At 38.0% G+C, this 23,741-nt stretch overlaps 2 protein-coding genes and 1 pseudogene across 2 annotated transcripts; all 3 read right to left on the bottom strand.

The window, feature by feature from the left end:
• Positions 1-323: 323 nt before the first annotated feature.
• LOC149848398 (uncharacterized) lies at positions 324-12,020 on the bottom strand. The gene is made up of 11 exons (XM_089994505.1): positions 11,803-12,020; positions 4,107-4,281; positions 3,876-4,034; positions 3,632-3,728; positions 3,153-3,223; positions 1,774-1,825; positions 1,625-1,673; positions 1,412-1,546; positions 1,055-1,174; positions 834-982; positions 324-740 (listed from the first exon to the last, which is right to left on the bottom strand). Exons 1-11 carry the CDS (start codon positions 11,997-11,999, stop codon positions 736-738), a joined length of 1,209 nt encoding a protein of 402 aa, XP_089850631.1. The 5' UTR covers positions 12,000-12,020; the 3' UTR covers positions 324-735.
• Positions 12,021-13,267: 1,247 nt separating this feature from the next.
• LOC149848397 (zinc finger/BTB domain protein) lies at positions 13,268-18,489 on the bottom strand. The gene is made up of 3 exons (XM_089994445.1): positions 18,247-18,489; positions 16,066-16,180; positions 13,268-13,651 (listed from the first exon to the last, which is right to left on the bottom strand). The coding sequence occupies exons 1-3, from the start codon at positions 18,457-18,459 to the stop codon at positions 13,578-13,580; spliced, it is 402 nt and encodes a 133-aa protein (XP_089850571.1). The 5' UTR covers positions 18,460-18,489; the 3' UTR covers positions 13,268-13,577.
• A 3,639-nt stretch (positions 18,490-22,128) lies between these two features.
• On the bottom strand, positions 22,129-23,037 carry LOC149848396 (glucuronoxylan 4-O-methyltransferase 1 pseudogene; annotated as a pseudogene).
• Positions 23,038-23,741: the final 704 nt, after the last annotated feature.

The raw sequence follows: 23,741 nt of genomic DNA, 5'->3' as shown, positions 1-23,741 counted from the left end.
AGACATTAAATAACTACTAAAACATTAGTACTAAATGAGTTGAACAGTAATTATAGTGCAGTTTGTGCATTTTAATCGCAATGACGATGAATGACAAAAGTAGCACAATGGTTTGTTTGCCCACGCCAAGTAGTTGACTTCCCTCAAGGAGCCATGTAAACGCTGTCTGAACCAACTTGAATCATTAGTTGTTGAGGCATGACGATCCATTGACCATGCTTAAAACATGTTTTCCCAATCCGTTCTGGTTTCCGCATCAATCTGGCCGGGGATTCCAAGAAGTGTTTGTGAGGTCCGATACATGATCGAACCGAATACTGATGTCCAATGAAAAACTATCCCACTTGTATAAAACATACACCAGTTAGTACATCTCTGTTTAAAATCCCATCATGGTCTGTTTGCACGTTCCTGGATGCATGAAACATTACAAATCATTTTGGGAGTTCTGTTTTTCTCTTTTCAACCAGCCACTGTAGTAGCTGCTGCTACTGCGACGCTAATAGGATTGCACTTAGGACCACTGATTAACCATCTCATTGGAAAATCACGGGAAAGAAGGTATGCACCTATAGTTGTAGATTGATCTAGTAACAAAAACCCTTCAAAGATTTTCCCCAGTAGTATAATAAGATGCATGGATCACTTGCACGAGCGGGAAGCTGATTGACCCGGCTTCATCAACAACGAAACTTCTGAGCGGATTTTGTTAATTTTGCCTTTGCTCAATTCTGCTTAAGCTGCAGAAAATAAATTGAGCTCATAAATCATACACGAAAACTGTAATTAATATAACTTTGCTCAACAAACGGAACAGGGTAAGAGACAGTTACCATTCACAGCTTCAACAGTAGAAGTTTCGAAGCTAACGAGATGATTCCGTCTCCTTTCGACGAATTTTTTTCTGAATTCGTCAAAGTTGCCTTGTTTAATTGCTTCCCTTATCAACCGAAAAAAGGCCAGATAGTGATGTGTATTGTGGCTGCAATCCAAAGCACAAGTTTATTAAACTCGTTAAACAAAACATAAAACTAAACAGAGAGAGAGAGAGTACATCTCTAGTAAAATCTGTGCTAGCATTTCATGAACATTGAGTAGGTGATTTATGTAAGCTCTTGTATGATTCTGGCAGGAGTAGCAGCTGCAGCCCTCAACTAGCGGAGAGGTGTCCTTCCTACATGGCAAGAAAATATTGAAAGGAAAAATCACGAGTAAAATCATGCACCTGTGACCACATGATATTCTCTTGCAACCTTTTATTTGCAAGCGTCAATAGTGAATCATGAAATCATGCAGAACAGCTAACTAGTTGCATAGTTTTCTGAGAATCATATAACTACAAACCAGAGTAACACATTTTAGAAAGGTGGATGACAGTAAAAGACTTAGAGAAGAAATTTCAGCTGCAAACCTATAGATGGTTGCACGTAGATTTATCTTTGCTAAATCACCACTTTCATGACATGTCAGAGGATTGAAAGATTTATCATTGTCGTCTAAAGGGAAGACGAGAGCAAACCCTCCAACTGTAAGATGATAAATATACCTGCAACATAATACCACAGTTACTAGTCTAGCAACTGGGCTTGGAGTCAACAAAAGACATCAATAGTTTGGTCTTTACGTTGTATCAAAGAGATCAATGCCTGCAGAAACTCCCTGTAAAACCTCCTCTGCAAGATTAAGGCAGAAATATTCACTTGCTGAAGAACATCGCTGCAACAAAATTTTGGAGAGTAACTGAAAATTGCAAGTTTTTAATATTTGCTGTACCTGGCAGTCCAAGACCACATATATGGCGCACTTTTTCCTTTGGCAACATCTCCTGAATATTAACAACCAAAAACTGCCATGAGGTGATGAGGGTTGTCTTTCAAGAAGTTCGTGCTCCCATCTTCAATAGGCAGCTCTTATTCATGTTTCCAAAGATTCTTTAATGATGGATTTTTTTCTTTTATAATTTTTGATAGAAAAGCTGGGGGATGGCCCCTGATGTGGTGTCTTTGAATGTGTGAGCACGTAGCTTGCAAGCATGCAAATTTTGTTTTGACAGAAGTGATGGATTTTCTTCAGTTCAAAATCTCATATAATCATATAAGCATACTGAGCTTTGCGTAAGACACTCATAATATTCTCAAAAAATTGCAAAGATGTTCAGTTTATAGAAATACCAGAAAACCCAAATATTTCATAACTTTGAAGACAATCAGACCAGAAACAGAAGAAACGATATTAGAAAATGCATAGCAAGAAACAACTGAGAGAGAGAGAGAGGTTCGCTGTGAATAGGGGTTGGCATGCTTGAGCTAAGCCATTGAAAACCTTTTCTTTTCACTTTGCCTAAGAGAGACATTAAGGGGTTCAGAAGCCACAATCTCGACTGAATGAGAGCACCCTTCTAGTTGCACCATATGCTACTTTTGTGATAAAACAATAAATGCATATAATACATAAACACATTTTAAAAGTCTACCCAGCTTTAGTGAGCACAAGCTCAGAGCTCAGGCTCTAAGTAAATGAGCCTCAAACTAGGTTCAAGAAAGATCCCTTGGGCAAAGCATTGCATTGAATCATTGCGCAACCCTACCTATGAATCACACATAGAATCTGCACCCTTGGGCAAAGCAGTTAGTTTATAGAGAAAAGCATGTGATGATACAGGTGGTTGGGGCAAGATGGGCATGCAAGGGAAACTAGTTTAGCTTCAGAGATGAACATAACTATTCTTTTGGAAAACTTATGTAGAACACATTACAAATTTCACCTTCAACACTTTGAATACACATATGCATGGTCGTATAAAAAACAACACAAAGAACTATTAAATGATTGCAATCCATGGTCGTGTGATGCTCCTTGAAGCAGGAGTTATGCATCTCAAAGGCAGATGCAACCTTTGGGCCTCAAGGCATAGGCATCAAGCAAACCTCAATGGTCCCAACCATGCCATTTAGTGATTATGAGATCTATGCTTTGCCCATCTTGGGCATAAAACCCCTATCCTCTTATGTTATTTAATAGATTCAAACCTACAACGTCACCAATCATTTGAAAAGGTTTACTTGTTTTCAAGCATCTATGCGTATTCAATATTTGGCACAACGTATATGCATTTATCAAAAATAGTTAACCTAAATAGATAGGAAACATACTGTTACTGCATTAAGAAGTGCAAGGCGTTCATCCATATCCTCTCCAAGTCCAAAGCCTCCAATGCAGTAACCTGCATTAAGCATTATGAACAATGTGAATAATACTCAACCAACAACATCAACCTATCCATCTGAAAACTAATTCCAAATGAACCCTTTGAAAAGCTAAAAACATCAGTTGGGTTTGCAGCTATGTCACCATTGCTTTCTACAATTATGCTATTCTTCCTGGAGTGCTCACTGATTCATATTGAAATAACATTGAGGGATTCACACAACTTCTATCTTCTCGTAATCTTTATATAGAACCGTCTATATTAAATTTCTCCATGCAATATGAAAATACTACTCAGGGCATGACTGATAAAAAATATGTGAATACACCCCCACTCGATGATGAATTATAGCATAGCAACAAGAACCTTTCATGCATGGCCCATAAAATCAAGCAAAATATAATGAAGTAGCGTAAGACCAACCCGCAACATTTCGCTTTGCAGCTTCACAAGCAGATCGCCTGCGTTGCTGTAAACTTGATCCTCCAACAACAGCCCCTAAAACCGTTCCTCCTTTTGCCTTCATATATGCATGGAAATCACAAATATAAGCTTCAATTATTATGCAATATTTCAAAATTCAAACCAATAAAAGGTTTCAATGTATAGCAATTTCTACAAAGCAAGAGAATTTATAGAAATAAGATAATATGAAATCATTACATACCGGGTCTAAAGAAATGCAATCATCGAGCCAACGTACAGTTCGATCCACAGAAATCACATTCCTCTTTTCAGAAACCCAAGCAGGAACTTCATCTGCCATACTAGCCCAAATATTTGGCCTCAAAGAACATATCATTTCCATGTATTGTTCTGGCTTGAGCTGCATGATGCACAGTGTAAGACAGAGAAATGAAAAGGCATTGAATAATCTTAGCAGTTAAGGATAACTAACCAATCGTCGACCAGAGGGTGTGTCAAATGAAGCACCAACCCTATTTGTGCTCTGACTATCTGGAAGGCATACAACCGAATCCCTTGCCACAGCTACAAAGCCATAATTTTGCAATCCCAATAATTGGTGCAATCCCCCAATGTTTGAAATTGTTTTTGGTGAAGGGCACTCCATGCTGCAAAATTCTCCAAACACTTTCACCAAGATCAATAATGAGAAGAACATTTGAATGCATCAAAGTACAAGATGATTAGACACAATTTAGCTAAAAGTGACTAAGTTTAACAAAAATGAAGAAAATAACGAGTTACTTTCTGTCTCAGTTAGATGCAATCTAGTTAAAAAACAACCAGATGTAACAGAAATGAACAAAGATGGAATTACTTTCTCTATTTGCTACTTAAACTTGATGGTCCTTTGACATCACATTAGAGTTTGGTCAAAAGCCTTCACCAGTGGGTAAGAAAGAGAAACAGTTTGTTTGCTAAGGAAATATGTGCAAAGAAAGTGTTAAATTGGGTCAGGACATGTCCTGACAGATATTAGGTAGAAGCTGGAGAAGACCCAGTTCTTGCACCTGTTTCTTTATTTTGGACAATATGGAATTGTTAGCATCATGTTTGTGCCCGCACATCCTGCCCTTTGGCTAATATAGACCATTAACCAACACTCAGAGAATTCTTTTCTACATGTATCTATTCATAGAACATTGAGGATAGAATGTCGCAAGATAAATGACATTGCCATAGAAAAGCGATGCATCTGCTATGAGTACCCAAAGAGCCACAACAGCTTTAGAGGAACAGTCAGTATGACCTACATCTCAGATCTTTTGCCAGTTTGTCAATGCATATGTTTAATTTTCTTGTTTTCCATGTCATCCGAGTAATGATTTTACCGACACATTTTCTTGCACCAAAGAAAAGATTTTTGAAGGGGTCGAGAATGAAAAGTATATTAGGCAGTTAAACATGGTCTTCTGTCTAGCTGTTTCAACAAACTTCCCAGTTTCATTGTGGTAAAAGCAAACGGCATTATTTTGGAAATAATGAATTACACAAAATCTTGTCTAAAACCTGACACTAAGAGTATTGTATAAGGGCTATTTTTCGCAGCTGCATGCCATAAAACCTGTTAGGAAAGTTTTAAAATTGGTGATTTCTTTCCACCAAAAGTGTTTTAAAAGGTTTAGTCCCATATCTAAGAAAAATCAGTTTTTCTAGTGGTTTAAATAGAGACTTTGTTCTCTATTCTTTACTTTGGTAAGCCTTGTGTCTTTGGGTGGCTTGCGGACGTTGTTGCGCATCATGCGCAAGGGCGCTTGAGGCGCAATGTAGCGTTTTGATGGCGCACTTTACACTTCGCACGCTCGCAGCGGTGCGAGGTGCATATGAGGTGCAAATGTCCGTTTTGATTTTTTGGTTTTGAGATATCTGGCCGTTTGAAAGGTTTTAATAGCACTTATATTGAGTTTAAGGCGCTTTGTGACTGTTGGACGGTTTTGTAGACCTTTGATTGACAGTCAAAGGTGGGTGACCGTTCAGGTACCTTTTCGTCCTATTTTCAAACTGTCAGATTTATGGTCATTAATCTCATTTATCGCAAAACGTTTTGGCCTCTCTAAAAGTCTATAAATATCTCCTATTTTCGTCTTTTGAATATCATCAGAATTTCTCACTCTCCAATTTTCTCCTCTTTCTTTCTTCTCGGTTTGGCTTGCAGAGTTCATGTGTGGGAGAGATCATCTGTTCTTGCGAAGCAGTGACTCTCTTGAGGTTCAAGCCTAGTTGTATCCTGGGAACTCAGTCATAACAAAACCCTTTTCGCATCTTCAGAATTTCCGGAGTGGGGCGATTGAAGTTCTAAAGATAGCGATCTTAAGAACGTGCCTCTAGGCTTGAAATCTCTTTTCCGAAATCCATTTTTCACAACACTGGAATAACAATTTTAGAACTTCAATTATGACCTCTGGTTCGACATCCAACTCCATCAATCTGCTTAGCCGTGACCTTGAAAAACTCGATTGATTTGATGGGTCAAACTTCAAGCGGTGGCAATCAAATGTCTTTTTCTTGTTGTCCGAGCATATCGACTATGTCCTCAAAAAGCCCTCTCCCACTGTTGTTGCTGGAGAAGTTGAGACAGAAGAACAGAAGAAAGAGCGAGAGAAGTGGCATACTGACAACTACCGATGCAAAGGGCATATCCTGAACACTTTAGCCGATTCTCTCTTTGACCTGTATTCACCATTGGAGTCGGCTGGAGAGTTGTGGAATGCTCTCGAGATCAAGTACAATGCAGAAGATGTTGGTAACAAAAGGTTTATCGTAGATCAGTATGTTAATTTTTCTATTGTTGATGATAAGCCGATACTTGCTCAAATTCATGAGATGCAAATTCTGACCTATAAGATCAAAGGAAAAGGTATGTATCTTGATGATGACTTCCAAGTTGCTGTCATCATTGGGAAACTGCCGGATTCCTGGAAAGAATATAGGAATCACCTAAAACATAAAAATGAGAAAATTACTTTAGATGGTCTTCTTACGGACATCCGAATTGAGGAGACTCGTCTTCGTGACAAAAAGAATTCGACTCCTAAAGAAGGTTATCCTAAAGTGAATTTTGTTAGTAAAAAGGGTGGAAAAATCATGAAAACCCAGAAAATCAAAAAGAATTTCGTGAAAGGGAAAAAGCCAACTGATAAAAAGAAAATTAGTTGCTATGTTTGTGGCAAGTTTGGCCATTTTGCTAGAGAATGCAGAGAACGAAAGAGGACTGGTCCTAAGCCAAATGAGTCAGAAGAGAGGCTTGTAGATGTAATCTCTGAAACCTTTATGGTGGCTGCAAATAAGGACTGGTACCTGGATACTAGAAGCATTGTTCTCCTCAACTAAAGTGCTGGGAAAAGGGAGTGTGGAAATTAAGTTCACCTCCGGGAAAGTCCTAACACTTGAGAATGTCCACTATGCTCCAGAAGTTTGAAAAAATTTAATCTCTGCAGATCTACTGTCACGAAATGGCTTTAAGATTATTATTGAGTCTGGGATTGTAATTGTGACCAAAGGAAAAATCTTTGTAGGAAAAGGGTTTGCCACTGGTGGTATGTTCAAGATGAGCATAAATGAAGCTACTACTTCTGTTTATATGGTTGACTACTATTTTCTTTGGCATTCAAGATTAGGACATATAAATTCTCGTTGCATTCATAATATGAATAACTTTGGTCTTCTTCTTTGTCATGTTAGAATAAAACATAAACATAAGTGTGAGACATGCATTCAAACTAAGCTAACTAGACTCCCGTTTCTTAGTGTAGAAAAGAATTATAAATTGCTTGAATTAGTGCATTCTGATGTGTGTACGATGGATAATGTTTTAAGTCGTGGTGGCAATAGGTACTTCATTACCTTTATAGATGATTACTCGAAATTCTGTTATGTTTATTTGATGAAACATAAATCTGAAGCATTTTCCAAATTTCTTCTTTATCTTACTGAAGTACAAAATAGGTTTAAAACAAATATTGTACATTTAAGAACATATAGAGGAGGTGAATACTTAGGAGGAGAATTTGATAAATTCTGTGAAGATAATGGCATTATCCATCAAACTTCAGCACCTACAACTCCTGAACAAAATGGAGTAGCAGAAAAGAAAAACAAAACACTTGTAGAAATGATGAATGCTATGCTTCTTAATATGGGTTTGCATTCCAACTTATAGGGAGAGGCTATACTTTCTGCTTGTTATATTCTTAACCTTGTTCCTTATTCCAAATCTGAAAAATCACGTTATGAATTATGTTTTGGTAAGAAACCTAATCTTAGTTATTTTCGTGTTTGGGGTTGTTTAGCATATGCTAAAATTTCAGAAAATAAAAGGAAAAAGGTTGGACCTAAAGCATTTAAATGTGCATTTGTTGGGTATGCTGAACATAGTAAAGCATATAGATTTCTTGACATTGTTAATGATGTTATTATAGAATCTAGAGATGCATCTTTCATAGAACATAAAAATGCATTTGATTCTCTTCTTGATGGCAATCGCATTACAGTAGATGAACATCCTGTTAATGACATGATTGAATATTCTAATTATTGTACTGATGAACCATAAACTGAAATTAGACACAGTAAACACATTAGAAAACCAACTAATTTTGGTTCTGACTTTTATACATTTCTAATTGAGAATGATCCTGTGTCTTTTCAAGAGGCTATGTCTTCTCAAGATGCTGCCTTTTGGAGAAGCTATTGGCTGCAAATGGATTTTCAAAAAGAAATTAAAAGTTGATGGTACAATCGATAAATTTAAAGCGCGTTTGGTTGCAAAAGGCTTTAAACAAAAAGAAGGTATTGATTATTTTGATACTTTTGCTCCTGTAACTAGAATATCTACTATTAGAATTCTGATTGCCATGGCTGTCATATATAAGCTTCAAATCCATCAAATGGACGTGAGAACGGCCTTTTTGAATGGAGAATTAGATGAAGAGATATATATGGAGCAACCTGAAGGTTTTGTAGTGCTAGGGCAAGAGCGCAAAGTTTTGCAAACTTGAGAAATCCTTATATAGATTAAAGCAAGCCCCTAAGCAATGACATGAAAAATTTGATAGTTCTCTGGTACATAATGGTTTTAAAATTCATGATGCTGACAAATGTGTCTACAATAAAGTAGATAGTAGTTCAATTATTATTATCTGTTTATATGTTGATGATATGCTTATTTTGGGTAACAATAGTGAATGCATAAATCAAACAAAAATATTTTTATCTTCCTTGTTTTGTATGAAAGACTTGGGTGTTGCAGATGTTATTTTAGGAATCAAAATTATAAGAAATAAAAATGGCATTGTATTATGTCAATCACATTATATTGAGAAAATTCTTACAAAGTATGGATATCTTAATAGTTCACCAGCATGCACCCCATATGATCCAAATATGAAATTGACTCCTAATGTTGGTGCAAGTGTTCAACAATTAAAATATGCGAGTGTTGTAGGTAGCCTTAAAATTGCACAAGGCCTGATATTGCCTATGCAATGAGTAAAGTGTGTAGATACACTAATAATCCTGGTCATCAACACTGGAATGCAGTGAACATGATTCTTAGATATCTAAAGCATACTTTAGACTATGGAATTCACTATACCGAGTTTCCTGCTATTATTGAAGGGTATAGTGATGCAAGTTGGAATACCGACTTTGAATATTCCAAGTCTACGAGTGGTTGGGTTTTTACCCTTGGTGGAGGAGCAGTTGCATGGGGGTCTAAGAAACAGACTTGTATAACTCATTCTACAATGGAATCTGAGTTTATTGCTTTGGCATCTGCTTGTAGAGAAGCTGAATGGCTTAAGAATATGCTAGTAGATATTCCACTAGGTGAGAAGCCTATACATGCTATTTCAATGTTTTGTGATAGCCAATCACCTATATGTAAAGCAGGTAATATAAAATACAATGGGAAGTCTAGACATATTAGTCTAAGACACAATTTTATAAGACAAATGATTGATGACAATATTATTTCATTGAAATATGTGAAGTCATGTCAAAATTTGGCAGACCCATTTACGAAAGGTCTTTCGAGAGATGTCATCAATAAAACATCGAGGGGAATGGGAATTAAGCCAATTAAGTCATCACCTAAGGATACCCAACCTAGAGCGTTGGAGATCCCACATGCATAGGTTCAATGGGAAACGAATTGGTGAATGACAAATATTGAGCATATTTATGTAAGCCATTACTGATGTATGCTCATGAGCTGTAACTAATATGAGGGTTGAGCTCATAGCTCTTAATGAGTTTGTAGGCTTTAAGGCTAGGGTGCGTGTTACAGTACACCTAGACAAACTCACCTATATGAGTGTAGAAGTGTGAGCCGTTTCTTATGAGAATTGGCAATTCTCTGAGCACTCATGAATCCAGGGAAGCACAAGGCTCTAAATGTGCCAACATGAAATCCACACAATTGAACTTTTGGAAACCTATGTATGATTGAAAACTTTGTTAACAATATAAGGAGCTAAGTTCAAGGTAAGTCCACTTAGCACCTTGGTTAATTTAGGTTTTCTTTCAAATAGTGGGGGTTCAAGTGATGCAGACACTCTCATTGATGCATAAGTTTTTATGCAAACAAAATATATTTTAAAACTAGTGGGGGATTGTTAGGAAAGTTTTAAAATTGGTGATTTCTTTCCACCAAAAGTGTTTTAAAAGGTTTAGTCCCATATCTAAGAGAAATCAATTTTTCTAGTGGTTTAAATACAGACTTTGTTCTCTATTCTTTACTTTGGTAAGCCTTGTGTCTTTGGGTGGCTTGCAGACGTTGTTGTGCATCGTGCAGCAACGGACACGTCGTTCGCGTGCACGCGCGCACGCACGCGCGAACGTGTGTGCGCAAGGGCGCTTGAGGCACAATGTGGCGTTTTGATGGCGCACTTTGCACTTCGCACACTCGCAGCGGTGCGAGGTGCATATGAGGCGCAAATGTCCGTTTTGATTTTTCGGTTTTGAGATATCTGGCCGTTTGAAAGGTTTTAATAGCACTTATATTGAGTTTAAGGCGCTTTGTGACTGTTGAACGGTTTTGTAGGCCTTTGATTGCCAGTCAAAGGTGGGTGACCGTTCAGGTACCTTTTCGTCTTATTTTCAAACTGTCAGATTTATGGCCATTAATCTCATTTATCGCAAAACGTTTTGGCCTCTCTAAAAGTCTATAAATATCTTCTATTTTCGTCTTTTGAATATCATCAGAATTTCTCACTCTCCAGTTTTCTCCTTTCTTTCTTCTCGGTTTGGCTTGCAGAGTTCATGTGTGGGAGAGGTCATCTGTTCTTGCGAAGCAGTGACTCTCTTGAGGTTCAAGCCTAGTTGTATCCTTAACAAAACCCTTTTCGCATCTTCGGAATTTCCGGAGTGGGGCGATTGAAGTTCTAAAGATAGCGATCTTAGGAACGTGCATCTAGGCTTGAAATCTCTTTTCCGAAATCCATTTTTCACAATGTTGGAATAACAAAACCCAGTTAGTTTGATATCAGACAGAACTGGCCGAACATGGCACTAACTAATCAACAAAGTTTCAACTGTGCCTGCAACTTACTATTAAACGATAAAATTATGAAAAAAATACCAAAAAAGTTGAATTGCATTTAGTTATTCTTTTTCTCAGAAACTGAGATCCAAGCCAACTCAATTTAAGTACTTCCCGCTGTTGCATAACCGTTTAATTCAACATGACCTTCAAAAATATGGTATTTCAGCAAACAAAAGATATCAATCTCAAGATTTCAATGCAATCAGATCCATCTCTTCGATTCAGAAGCACAACCCACATATTTTTCATCAATAAATTTGCATTCTTTATCCCATTTCCACATTTCTATCATGATGCAAACCGCCTTTTTTCGTGGGCAGGGCATCTTCAAGAATTAGAAACAGTAGGATGACAAACCCACTACTAGAAATCGAAATTTATAGACAAAAATAACGGTCAATCAGCTTAATTGACTGAGCCACACTGAGGAACAAACTTCCAAGACAAGAACATGGGTACCGTCAGAATTTGAAATAATTCAAATGGGCACTCGATTAAGCATTCTAACATGAGAATTTAACGATAAATAGATAATCTCAACTGGAGAAAAGCAACATAAGATAGAGAGAGATGTATGTAGACCTACAAATGGAGGGGGCTAACTTGGAAGATATGAGAATCAGGGGAAGGGAGATCTTGAAGGAGATCGCGGGTGATGAAAACGGGCAGGCCTTTCCTCGTGGGCAACACGAGAGCTGGCGTCTCTATGGGCGTCGGGCAGTTCGCTATTTGGAGGACCCCTGACCGAGCCCCTCCATTCCACACCTTCACGACGAAGTTCATCCTCTCTCTCTCTCTCTTCCTTCCTTCCTCTTCTACGCTTCCTCTCGTTCCTCCTCTACAGAAGTAACAGAACAGAGAGAGAAAGAGAGACGCGCCTCCAGCGTTAGGGCGCCGACATGCTAAGCTTAAAATTGACAACGGATCGGACTTACGCCAGATCCAGTGGATCCGGACCTGGGTTCTATGGGTGCTGTACGGTCTGTAGACTAGTCTGTACCATCCTCGGACCTAGTATGACTGTATAGGAAGAACCAGATCCTGGTCTGAATACTGATGGCATAATTCGGAATCGGTGAGATCTTAACTGAAAATCGTGTCGGACACAGGTCTGGTTCAATTTTTATTAACCCGTTTATTACTTGGATCCTGTGAGACCGACGTGATTGGACAAAGGGTCAAAGCTGACCACCTTGTTTGAAACCCTTTCCATTTCCATCCGAAAAAGTGTTTGTCAAAATTGAATCGAATCTCCCTGGAGTCCGACGTTAATCGGATCTAACGAGTCCAACCTAATCGGATCTAGGTATTACCGAGTCCGACGTCGGATCTGACTTAGTTAGATTCAGATTAGGATGAAACCAGATAAAACCGAATCCAGATCCGACTAGCTTAAATCCCATCATTTACACTAATCGGATTCTGGTTTGACATCCCTATACATGTAATTTGTTATCCCATGTTGCTCTTTTGATAAAAGATGCCAATTGAAGTGGAGGATTTCCTGAAACAAGGAGCGGAGACAAATATTCAATTAAATGATGAGCATATTTCCCATTTTTCTTGATAAACAAGTGATTTTTTTTTTGGCAAAATTGTGTTCAACTTCATTTACCACAATTCCACCAAGATCTGTTTATTGTTTGAGAGAAGAATCAGTGGACTATGGCATCATGCTGGCTTGGTACTTCATAAGGAGTATGTCAGCTTGTCTGGTAGGAGCAGCTAGTGCACGTCACCTTGTGTTGGGACGTTGCAAGTTCAAATCCCAATGGTATCGTTGTATAACTGGTAGGGGCCGGACTAACCCAGCTGGACTTAAAAAAAAAATGTCATGTTTGAACAGACCCAGAGTTAGAGGCCCATAAGAGGGAACCCTGAAAAGAAAGAAAACAAAAAGGGGTAACATAAGGTAACCTCCCGGCTATGTCACAAGGACATGGGAAAAAGGACTCAGGACACTCCATTTTTGTGACATTTTTAAATAAGAATAATGTATAAGAGGACACGACACGAAGAGTGATTTGTTGTATCACTGAGACATAGCCTCCTAGAAAACAAAATTATATTAAGAACATGGCCATCAAGCATTGTTCAGATGACAGATGTTAAAATCAGGTGGTGACCCAACATACAAGCATCTTCCATCTCCCATCTGAAGGACGACGGTATTCAACACCAAGGTGGACATATGCATGCTTTAAAAGAAATTGTCCTACCATGTACTGTACGAAACAAAAGATGAACGGTTTCAACTTCTCACTCATAATAAGAACTATCTAGTTTTACTGCCCATGGAAAGGAGAGTGATCCATTTCACTAGAAGTGTTTAGCATAAAGGGAATCAGAAAAAGGATCAACTCAACGAACACGCCGAACTTTCTCTTCCTGTCCCAAGCCAAGCGACTTCTGCGCATCGGCAATACCTTTTGGATCTGAAAGAGAACATGACAACGAGATCAGAACTGATAAACTAATCAGGAAATCATGAAAGAGAAGTACACGACCATATCTAAATGACATACAAAAGACAACTCATGAACCTGAGTTTTTCCTAGAAATAGAATGAAGTATGACAGTTCATCTTAGCAAGAAAAAGTAGTACATTCTCTCAGATATTTGATGAATCAAGGTTGAGAATTAGCTTACTCAGTACTCCAAACCTTTCGGTTAACTAGAAGAAAAAAAATAACATAGAATGAAAACATACAAATGCAACTCCATGGACACCTAAACATGTAGCCTCCTTTGACCAGAATGTGAAATGGATAAATTGATAAATGGGTTCACTCTTAACAGTTCTTGCAATGTTAAATCACATTCCCACACGGTTGAGAAAAAGCAACACGATTCCCTTGGTTATCTTCAATTTGGTGACTGTCATTGCCCTCATCCGCTAATACGTGGGTGCTTGGATAAATCAATATTGAACCAAGAAAGCTCAGGAAGATCAACAATCACTTAGCAGGTAGTTGCACTCTCAGTGAAAATAGGGAGACTTTATTTGAAAAAGCCAGTTCTTATTTGTTTGGATGGAAAAGCAAGCTACCCTTCCATCCTCCAGAAAAAATGGTTACTGTTGTCAATGGTTTCCAAACAGGAAGCAAGAAGGTGATTATCAGTTAGCCATTAAAAAATTATCAGAAGCTAGAAATCAGCCACTTTTCTGAGGTGTGCACTGTAAAATTTAAAACTTCACAGAGCACATAAAGTTAAAAGACAGAAGACAAATATTAAAAAGAAAAATCCTTTGTCAAATGATTGTACACAATATCACCAGGGGAAGATGGTCAAAGCTTGATTGACTTAATTTTAGCGACTCCAATTGGTAAATGAAATTTGCCTTTTGCAACAAAGGAGGACTTGCTATAAAAAGGAACCTTATCAAGTTATCATGCATGGAGGCATAAGAAGGATATCTTGTTGTGAAGACGAATACTAGAAAAAAATAGAGGAAAGATGCTTCATGTAGAGTTCAGAGAGTCTATTCTGTCATTACATAGCTAGCTACAGCTGAAGATAGAGAACCACAAAAACAGGAATATATGCAACTAAGAGACTTCTCTTTTCAATCCTGATATACTTTTCTTTACAAAGATTTTATGTAAAAGATGTCCTACCTAGGCAGATGGGTTATTTAAGCATCCTTAATGTTGAAATTTTATAGAAGGATGGTCATATTGGTGCATTCAACCTTCAGTATGCAGTGATACTTGTTTTCTACTCACCAAATAGGTGGGATTCTGAAACACACCAAGTTGATGAGGAAAAACAACCGGTTATTAGGAAGAGCAAGCATTAGGGAACTAACAGTCATCGTATTATCCAACTCATTAGATGGAAGTAAAAATAAAAATTTATCAAAAGTATAGAGCAAGAAAATGAAAGGAGCGTAAATGGCCAGTGAAAGCTTCAACTTCTAGAGATGAAGCTTGAAGGCTCCTTTTGCTCCTCATGAAACAACATAAAGTGATTCTTCAAGTTTTACATTTTAATTCTTCTTGAAAAGATGTAGTGGAAAAATGAATTCCAAGTACCAGAGTTCTGAAATCAAGGCCTGCATACTGATATGTGGCATTCATACCATCAAACCATCCTCTTTATGGTTAATAAACTAGGATTGTAAAGATTCTTATGTTGATGAATGGCTTAGAATAGTTCATAAGGCAACTCAAAAGGAGAGCTTGATGACAAGGTGATTAGTTCAGCTATCAGGAAGGCAGACACATGAAACACATGCCTAGCAGATTGTCCATTGAATTTCCATACAAGCTGTTCAGTCACAATAACAGAATCATATCTCATATCTCCCACGAGATTGGCTTTATACTGCAAAAACCAAAACTTTGACAATGACTACTTGGTTAAAAAATATTCTGTCAGTCATGACATGAGCTCCAGGTTTCAAACAAAAAACATTAGAACAGATCTTACAGTAAAGAAACATAGCTTTACATGTGAAACAAAAGATGCAGGTACCAGTGGAACATTTCTATGGCCCGCCCATCAAAAAGGGTGGTGCATAGAAAATGAACTTGAGATGGTCATGAAATACTGCCGAGCGGCAATATTCATGCCATCTGTCTCCTAAAACATCACTGAAAAAAGACATGAGATAATGAGGATTTTTTTATGTCAAATCTTTATGATTCTATCAACACGACCTTCATTAAGCATCTATCAGCTTATGAAGTAACAAAGGCGAAATAAATTAATTGTAAAGAATTTGTAACTCACATAAAACCCTTAATAGTGAAGAAGACAACAAGGCAATTCAACATTTCAACTTACAATGATCTCAGTTAAGAAAATTTTCTCTAATTGTTGGGGAAAAGGATAATAAACATACCAAGGAACTGTGTGAATATGCGAGTGAAGAAGCTCAAATTATGTGAGACATGATACGCCATAGCAGGAGGGAGAGGTTTCACAACAGTGTCAATGCTGAACACTCTTCTGAGAAACTGCAAATACAAGGAGATGAAAACATTGAACTTAAAAATCAATACTATAGTTAATGGATAAAAAAACGTGAAAAAGAAATTCCATTCAAGACAAGCCAAACAATGGCTGCAAGCATTGCCTACAAAAGATTGATTCAAAACATGAAAAATGAAACACAGGTATGTAACCTAAACTTTGCAGAAATTGGAAGGTCATTTAGAACTCTAACAGTTGACTCAAATAGGGGTGGGCATCGGGCCGGCCAGGCCCGGCCCGGTCAACGGGCCAGGTTTTGGCCCGGTTCTTGACGGGCTGGGGTTTGAAGAGAAGTCCATGGCCCAGCCCATTGGCCCAATGTGAAGCGGGCCAGGTCCAGCCCGGCCTGGCCCAATCTTAAAATGCATAAATGCTTGACTGAAATTATGGGTTAATGAGAGAATAGCAAGTTCCCATGCAACTAATTCTTAATTAGTGCAACTAATTCTTAATTAGTGCAACTAATTAGGTAAATAGTAATAATTAACAAATAGCAAGTTCCCATGCAACTAATTAGGTAAATAATAATGGTTATCCAAGTTACTATCTAATAGTTAATTATTAAAAAAATTAATAAATAACTCAAGCACATTGGGCCGGCCCGAGCCCGGCCCACGTATATAATGGGCGGTGTTTCGGCCTGGTACCTAATGGGCCCACACCTAAAATCATGGCTCAAACCCAGCCCCATGACGGGCCGGGTCAGCTTGGCCCATCGGGCTGCCAGGACGGTTGCCCACCCCTAGACTCAAAACATAGTAACATACTATAGTTAATATAGCAAAAATGTCAAAAAGAAATTCCATTCAAGACAAGCAGCCTCTAAAAGATCGATTCAGAACATGAAAATGAAACAAATGAATATTTAACCTAAATTTTCAGAAATTTGAAAGTCATTCAGAACTCCAAGAGGTACCATTCCACACAACGATAAAAAAAAAATAGACTTTGCTCCTCACATTAGGAAGTCCATATAGTCCACAAATAAAGGATTGGCAAAAATTATTTGAAAAAGAATAAATAAGTACAGAAACAGTAAACAAACCCTGAAACCAATGTTTGATTATCGAAATTAGGGTATAACTTCTTAAGAATAGGAATTGTTATATAATAATTCAATATATAAAGTTCAATTTGTTCTGTAGAATATCAAGACACTGTCTGCACACAATCAAATTATTCAAGGTTAGGAAATTAGCCAGAACAAATTCGCATAGAGAAATCTGACCCGAAATAAGTATTGGAACAGAGGTTCTACATGCATTAGAAGACAGTGATTGCCCTTAAAATTGAGACATTTTTAGGTGGCACCTAAGTTCATGATAAATCATTGGTGTACTTCATGATGTGCTATTCCTGAACATGACGGTGGCCAGATAATCAAAATCCAGAAAAATGAGTAACATATAAGCAGCAAATTCTTTTTTAAGATCAGCCATCGTTTTTTGTACAAAATTTCCCAAGTGGCGCATTAGGAAAATTGCAAGAATACACTGCAAAGAAACAATAAATAAATAAATGTTCAGTAACTCAACTTATATGCACCAAAAATAAAAGGAAACGTATCTAAGCTCATTACATCATATACGATGGAGGCTTGTCTAATTGTACTCGCTGTAGCATGAAAAAATAACAAAAATAGTGTTCATACTTTAATATGGTTGAATATTAACGAACAAAGTGAAAAAAATGCGGAACACCATAAGCACATAAAACGAATTTGGAGAAATTGCACGAAAAGATTGGAACTAGCAGGTTGGTGGAACCTAAAAATTTGAAAATTCATCTTAAAACCCTACGTGGCACTAATTTCAGCGAATCAGCCGGAAATAGAAAGAGATACGCCTGATTCAACAAAATGGGTATCACCAAAAAAACAAAAGTTAAGCAAGAAAGAATGGAGATAAAGAATACACGCTTAATTGGAAGAAATGGGTACCGTCCAAAGTACAAATTGAAGGAAGCTAGAATAGATACTAAGAATGGGGGAGAGAAATTGAGTGGAAAAAAGGAGTGAGGCTTTTTCTCGAATTGTGGGTGATGGGGATACCTGAAAATTCCTCTGGAAGGTGTAGCGGAGCTCGGGGTCGATCTCGGGGACGGTGTCGTCTTGGGGTTTCTTGGAATAAACGGAGCGCTTGCGGGGGACATACATGGTGGGCGTATGCCCTGGTTGGTTGGTGGCTCTCAGCTTCGCGTCTTCGAATTCCTCTTTCTTCTCCTCCTCCCTCCATGGTGCCGACGACAGTAGCTTCTTCTTCATCTTTCCCTTCTTCTTCACCAACAAGAGAGAGAGAACGGATAGAGGAAAGGGGTGATGGGGTTTTAGAGCATGTTACAAAAAGTTGCCTAACTTAATAGCTATTCACAAAAAGCCGCTCAATATTTTAACTATTATATATAGCCTCACTTTCTTTTTTTAATGACTAAAGAAAACCTTCAACCAAAAACGGGTCACTTAGTGGGCACGCTTCCTTGCAATTTTGACTAGTCATTTATCTCATGATTTTGTTCAAATATTTGATTTTGTCTTTTGTCTACAACCAATAGATCTTCTTCAAATACATTTTTGGCCTAAAAAAATGATGTTTTCAAGCTTTTAATTAAAGGAAAAAGTTGAAGAGGATATCATAAGCTCTCAAACTCATTAAAAATTACTTCAAACTGACATCAGGATCAAAATTTATAGCCAAAACAAAGTTTTTAACCTATTTGAATATGGTTATGAATCTAGATCCATCTCAAGTTGTTGCCCAAACTCACTTGTCGCTCATACATTATCGTTCCAGCTCACTTGTCATCATCATTATTTAAATATGGACTCTACTCCTCATTTTAAGTTTGGATTTAGACCCCAATTATCATTTGAACTATGGATCATATCAAGTTCAATTATCATCATTGCTATTTGGGTCTCTTTCAAATCCAAACCAATTTATCATCCTAACTTAGTTGTCATCCAGACTAGTTAGATCCAGACCCAATCCAGTCTAGATTATCGCCCATCTTGTTTGGATCCAGATCGAATCCAACTGAGTTGTCACCTATACAGTCCAGATTATTGTTTCAGGGAACAAATCTAGATTGAACCCATACCCATTTCTCTAAAACAACAACCTAAGTTGTCACCTTTACTAAAATGACAACTTAGGTTATTGTTCAATCTAAATAAGCACCATCTAAACCTGAAACTTGCTATTTTGGATGAAAGGTATTTTAAACTTATCAAAAACCCCAAAACTTGCCTCAAAACCTTCTTAAGACGCAAAACTTAGCCCCTAAGACTTACTAAATATGATTTCTTAGCCCATTAGCTAAATTTTTTGCCAATATGAGCTTGCCATGTGATTCTTCTGGCCAATCAAACCCAAGGTCTTGCATGACACCTAGCTTTGGATTTTCTTAGCCCAAAAAACCCTAAATCTATGTTCAGGACTTGGTTCTACACCTATAAATAGGTGTCAAGAACCCTCTAGTTTAAGTATCTATAATCTAAGCTCCTCAACTGGATTGTCCCTATCTTAGTTTACTCATACTTGGAGTCTTGACCCATAACCCTCTAAATCTAGATCCTTGTCTCATTTGTTTATTGTCTCATTTTCTAGAAAGTACTATTTAAGCTAGTGGTGAGACTCCTATTTATTGATTTTTTTTTATTTACTATTTTACTAAAATAAGTATGAATTTGCATAATGAATCATTTACTTGTGTCTTTGGGATTTTTTTTAGCCTTGATGGTGTTCCTACACCATCAAGCACACTTTTTTATAAGATTCATGTACCAAGTACATGGTTCTGCATGATAAAACTAAGATCAAATTGAAGTCTATGTTCCTAATGAGGTTAATCTCTTCTCATTGAAAAATAAAAAGAATCACAACTTGCAAGCGAGGATCCTACATCTTCTTCAACAAATTTTGGATCCACTTCAAAATTTCTCTCATTGAAAACCTTATCAAATCCGCATATTCACTCAAGACCACTCGGTCTTACATGTCCTTAACTGCAATAAAGCAACAACAACCCTCACGTACTAGTTTGATTCAATCTTGGGCCTTCAGCTCGAGACAGGACCTAGTTGACCACATGGGTAACCACCAATATTGGTCTCATTTTTCATTTAAGTTTCTTAGTCTTAAATTATTTCATTGTTTAGTGAAGCAAAATGATTAAAATGCCCTCGTTATTGATCTCTTTATTGGAAGAGCACAAGTTGAGTTATTTCAAAGTAAATGATGAAAATGTCATTTTCTTAATTCAGCAAGATAGGGGTGGGCATCGGGCTGGCCCGGCTCGCCGGGCTTTAAGTTTGGCCCAGCTAAGAGATCGCCTACCCCATTTACTCATGGGTCGGGTTTTGGCCCGGTTCTTAATAGGCTCAAGTTTGAAGTGCAGCCCATGGCATGGCTCATTGGCCCAACGAGCTAATGCGAACCGCGCTGAGTCTTACCCTACCCAAATCCATATGTAAATAGTAATAATTAACAAGTTCCCAACTTCTCATGCACCCAATTAATTATCTTTCTAGTTTTCGTAATTAATTGGGTAAATAATAATAATTATCAAGTCACTATGCAATAGTTAATTTTTAAAATTTTATATTATTAAAAATAATAAATAACTTAGGCCCATCAAGCCAGCACAATAGCCCGCCGGCCGGGTTTCAGCCCGTTACCTAATGGGCTCGGGCCTAAAACCTTGGCCCAAACCCGGCCATGGTGGGCCAGGTTGGCTTGGCCCATCAGGCCACCCGGCCCGTTGCCCACCCCTAGTTGTCGATGAAGTAGGTGTTTAAATGTAAAAACTGAAAGTTTGGGTAGCTCTTAGTAAATATCTGATAGATTAAGTGGCCATCTAAATTGTTCGTGGTTTAGAGACTGGGACATTGATCCAAGCAGTGTAGTCGGAACCGATTTGGACCTGCCTAAACTTTTTCATATTAGTTAAACCAATAAAGACATAGATGCTGCCACAATACCCAGAGTGGCTGCAAATTAAAAAATATAACAAATCTAACCAATTGAATTTTTTTTTTATGATTTTACCCTTTTATCGTCTAAAAAACTAGGTATGTAGGTCAAACCACTTGTCTAAGTTGTTCGCTTGAGAAAATCAGGTGCCATGTAAGTTTTCACCTGAAAATATGAGGCTTATGATTTCAACCAAGGGGACTGATTTTTCAGTCAACACAAATGAGTGAAACTGTCAAGAAAAATGTAAATTGACCATGTTTGTTATATTTTCTAGTTGGCGGGTCAGTTATGGTAAGGTGCCAAAAACTAGTGGCATCTGTGTCACTATAGTTAATTAAAAAGTGAATCAAATTTGAATGCAAAATCCCATACAATTTCTAAGCTCTGCATCTGAAAAAAAAAAGAGTGCCAGACTTGAGTCAAATGCCTGTTTGTCTCGTTTAACTGGTTCATGTTTTGCCATTTTTGCTCCCAAATTGTTCTTTAAACTCTTCTACATCACCCAAATTCTGCACCCATGAGTAGATGCAATCACACACGCACACACATTCTTAAATTCACCTGTTACAAGTTCCATAAGAAAAAAAAATAAAGGATCTGATTTTTCCATGATGACACTAATTGTTATTCTTAATGGCAATAGGAAACATCTCCATAGAATTTTCAAGAAAATAAAAGGTCATGTGGCTTAACATGTGCAATATCAAGGTTATTTAAATGCCCTCAAGCGTTCAATGGGACCCTTGAATTGAGTCTTATACACCTATAATAAATCAGCCTCAACCCTCCCATCTTCAGCATCAATATCTTGTACCATTAAAAAAATCTGAAAAAAAAAAGTTCCCTAGGACAATCTGAAAGTTACTACAACCATCAGAGTGGAGAAGTGCCATAGATTTTGCAAATGGGGACTCAAAAGACTTCCCCAAAATTATGAAGGTGATCTGAACATGAAACCCTTAAGGGCAGAAACTGCCCAGGTTTGCCCTTTGGCTGGGGATGGTAAAGTGCCTTAGCCTACCTTCAGCATGCTTCATGTACCATTCACATAGGAATGCCATGGAGTACTTATCTTCAACTGGTCTATCAACATCATGCACAAACACTTCTGTTACCCCTCCATCCCTTCTGTTTCTGGCCATCAAACCAGCAGTGTATATGGCAGTCATCCTCCCTGGTGCATCTTTGTGATACCCAGTTGGGGCATCCACCATTATCAAGTCCCACTGTACCTCATAAATCTCCTCAGGCAGCCCTTTTAAAGAAAGTCTGCATTCTGAAGATCTGGGGTCTCTTACAGCTGTGCACTCGTCCCTGAGCCCATAACTCAGCAGCTCATCAGCATCCCTTACCTTGGTGTCATACCCTACATGATATGTTTCAAGGATTGGCTGCTGTTTGGTAACCATCTCTATCCATGACTTGTCCTCCTCCAGGAAAACTGTGCGCCCTCCATAGTTGAGAGTGGTCCACAGAAGGCTGTCATGTCCTAGGCCAAAGACCAAGAAGTTGCAGGGACCCTTCTTTTGTAGGATCTCAGCAGTGACTGAGACTTCTTTGAAGGTCTGCTGTGGGGTTATGTTGGAGGTGGCATAGTGGACCAAGGCCTGCATCACTGGGCTTGGGAGCTTTGTGCATGACTCAGTTGGTGGTGGGCACACTGTTTCAGATGGTGATGATGACACCAACGGTGTTGATGAAGATGGTTCTGTTGTTGCCTTTGATGAGGCAGATGATGGTGTTGAGGGTTGTGAGGAGAACGAGAAGTTTGATTTTAGTAATATGAAGAGGAGGAAAGCCAGGAAGAGACACAACAGTAGGAGCTTCACATTGAAAGAACGGTTGGTTTTGGACTTGGGAATACCCATTAGGGACTTGGGGTCTTTGAATTCTGAGCCTTCAATGGTTCTTGCAGGTCCCTATTTGAGGAGTGGGGTGAGAAAAAAGAATTGGGTTCCCTTGGAAGTAGAGAAATGGTGGTGATTCATGGGCTTTATGTACTCTTTGAGAAGCATCAAATTAGTGTCTTAGATGGGTGATTTGTAATGGCAACTAAGATTGGCTATGGGTGATGAGAAGTTGGTAGTGGTGTTGAAAGGTATAGACTTTTCAATAGTTTACTGATTAGCCCCAACAATGTCATGCTTATGATGATACATGATACCGGGAGAGTAGAGGAGCATGGAAATTTGGCAGGTGTAACTGCTACTCATTTTCCCTGTTGGCTCTCTAGATTTTTTTATCTCTTTTAAGTTTAGGTGACAATCATGGACCTCAACAGATATGATGTTGAGAGAGAGAGAGAGAGAGAGTTTTATTCTGATATATCAAGTGATTTGGTGGGAAGAACATTGTATATTTGAGATAAGGTATTCTGTTTTGATATATCAAGTGATTTGGTAGGAAGAATATTGTATATTTGAGTTCAAATATATATGATTCTAGAAATCGAGGTGGTGCTTATTGATGAGAGTTGGTTGCTTCAGGATTACATAATTAACATTGGATGAAAAACTCTTTAAAGTGGTTTTCATTAATTAGTTATGTGATGGCTTTCAAGGAAAGCATGGTT

The sequence above is a fragment of the Nuphar pumila genome, chromosome 1, assembly GCF_984573655.1.
Source record: "Nuphar pumila chromosome 1, dmNupPumi1.hap1.1, whole genome shotgun sequence".
Lineage (NCBI taxonomy): Eukaryota > Viridiplantae > Streptophyta > Magnoliopsida > Nymphaeales > Nymphaeaceae > Nuphar > Nuphar pumila.
This window is presented reverse-complemented; position numbering and strand designations above follow the sequence as displayed.

Excerpts from the sequence above, each read along its gene's own strand:
- LOC149848398 (XM_089994505.1), bottom strand. The coding sequence starts at position 11,999 with ATGAACTTCGTCGTGAAGGTGTGGAATGGAGGGGCTCGGTCAGGGGTC. Across the intron at positions 3,729-3,875 it reads ATTGCATTTCTTTAGACCCG|GCAAAAGGAGGAACGGTTTT; the intron begins GTATGTAATGAT and ends GCATATATGAAG. Across the intron at positions 3,224-3,631 it reads TGCAAAGCGAAATGTTGCGG|GTTACTGCATTGGAGGCTTT; the intron begins GTTGGTCTTACG and ends TGCTTAATGCAG.
- LOC149848397 (XM_089994445.1), bottom strand. The coding sequence starts at position 18,459 with ATGAAGAAGAAGCTACTGTCGTCGGCACCATGGAGGGAGGAGGAGAAG. Across the intron at positions 16,181-18,246 it reads CCTTCCAGAGGAATTTTCAG|TTTCTCAGAAGAGTGTTCAG; the intron begins GTATCCCCATCA and ends TTGTATTTGCAG. Across the intron at positions 13,652-16,065 it reads CATATTCACACAGTTCCTTG|ATCCAAAAGGTATTGCCGAT; the intron begins GTATGTTTATTA and ends GTTCTCTTTCAG.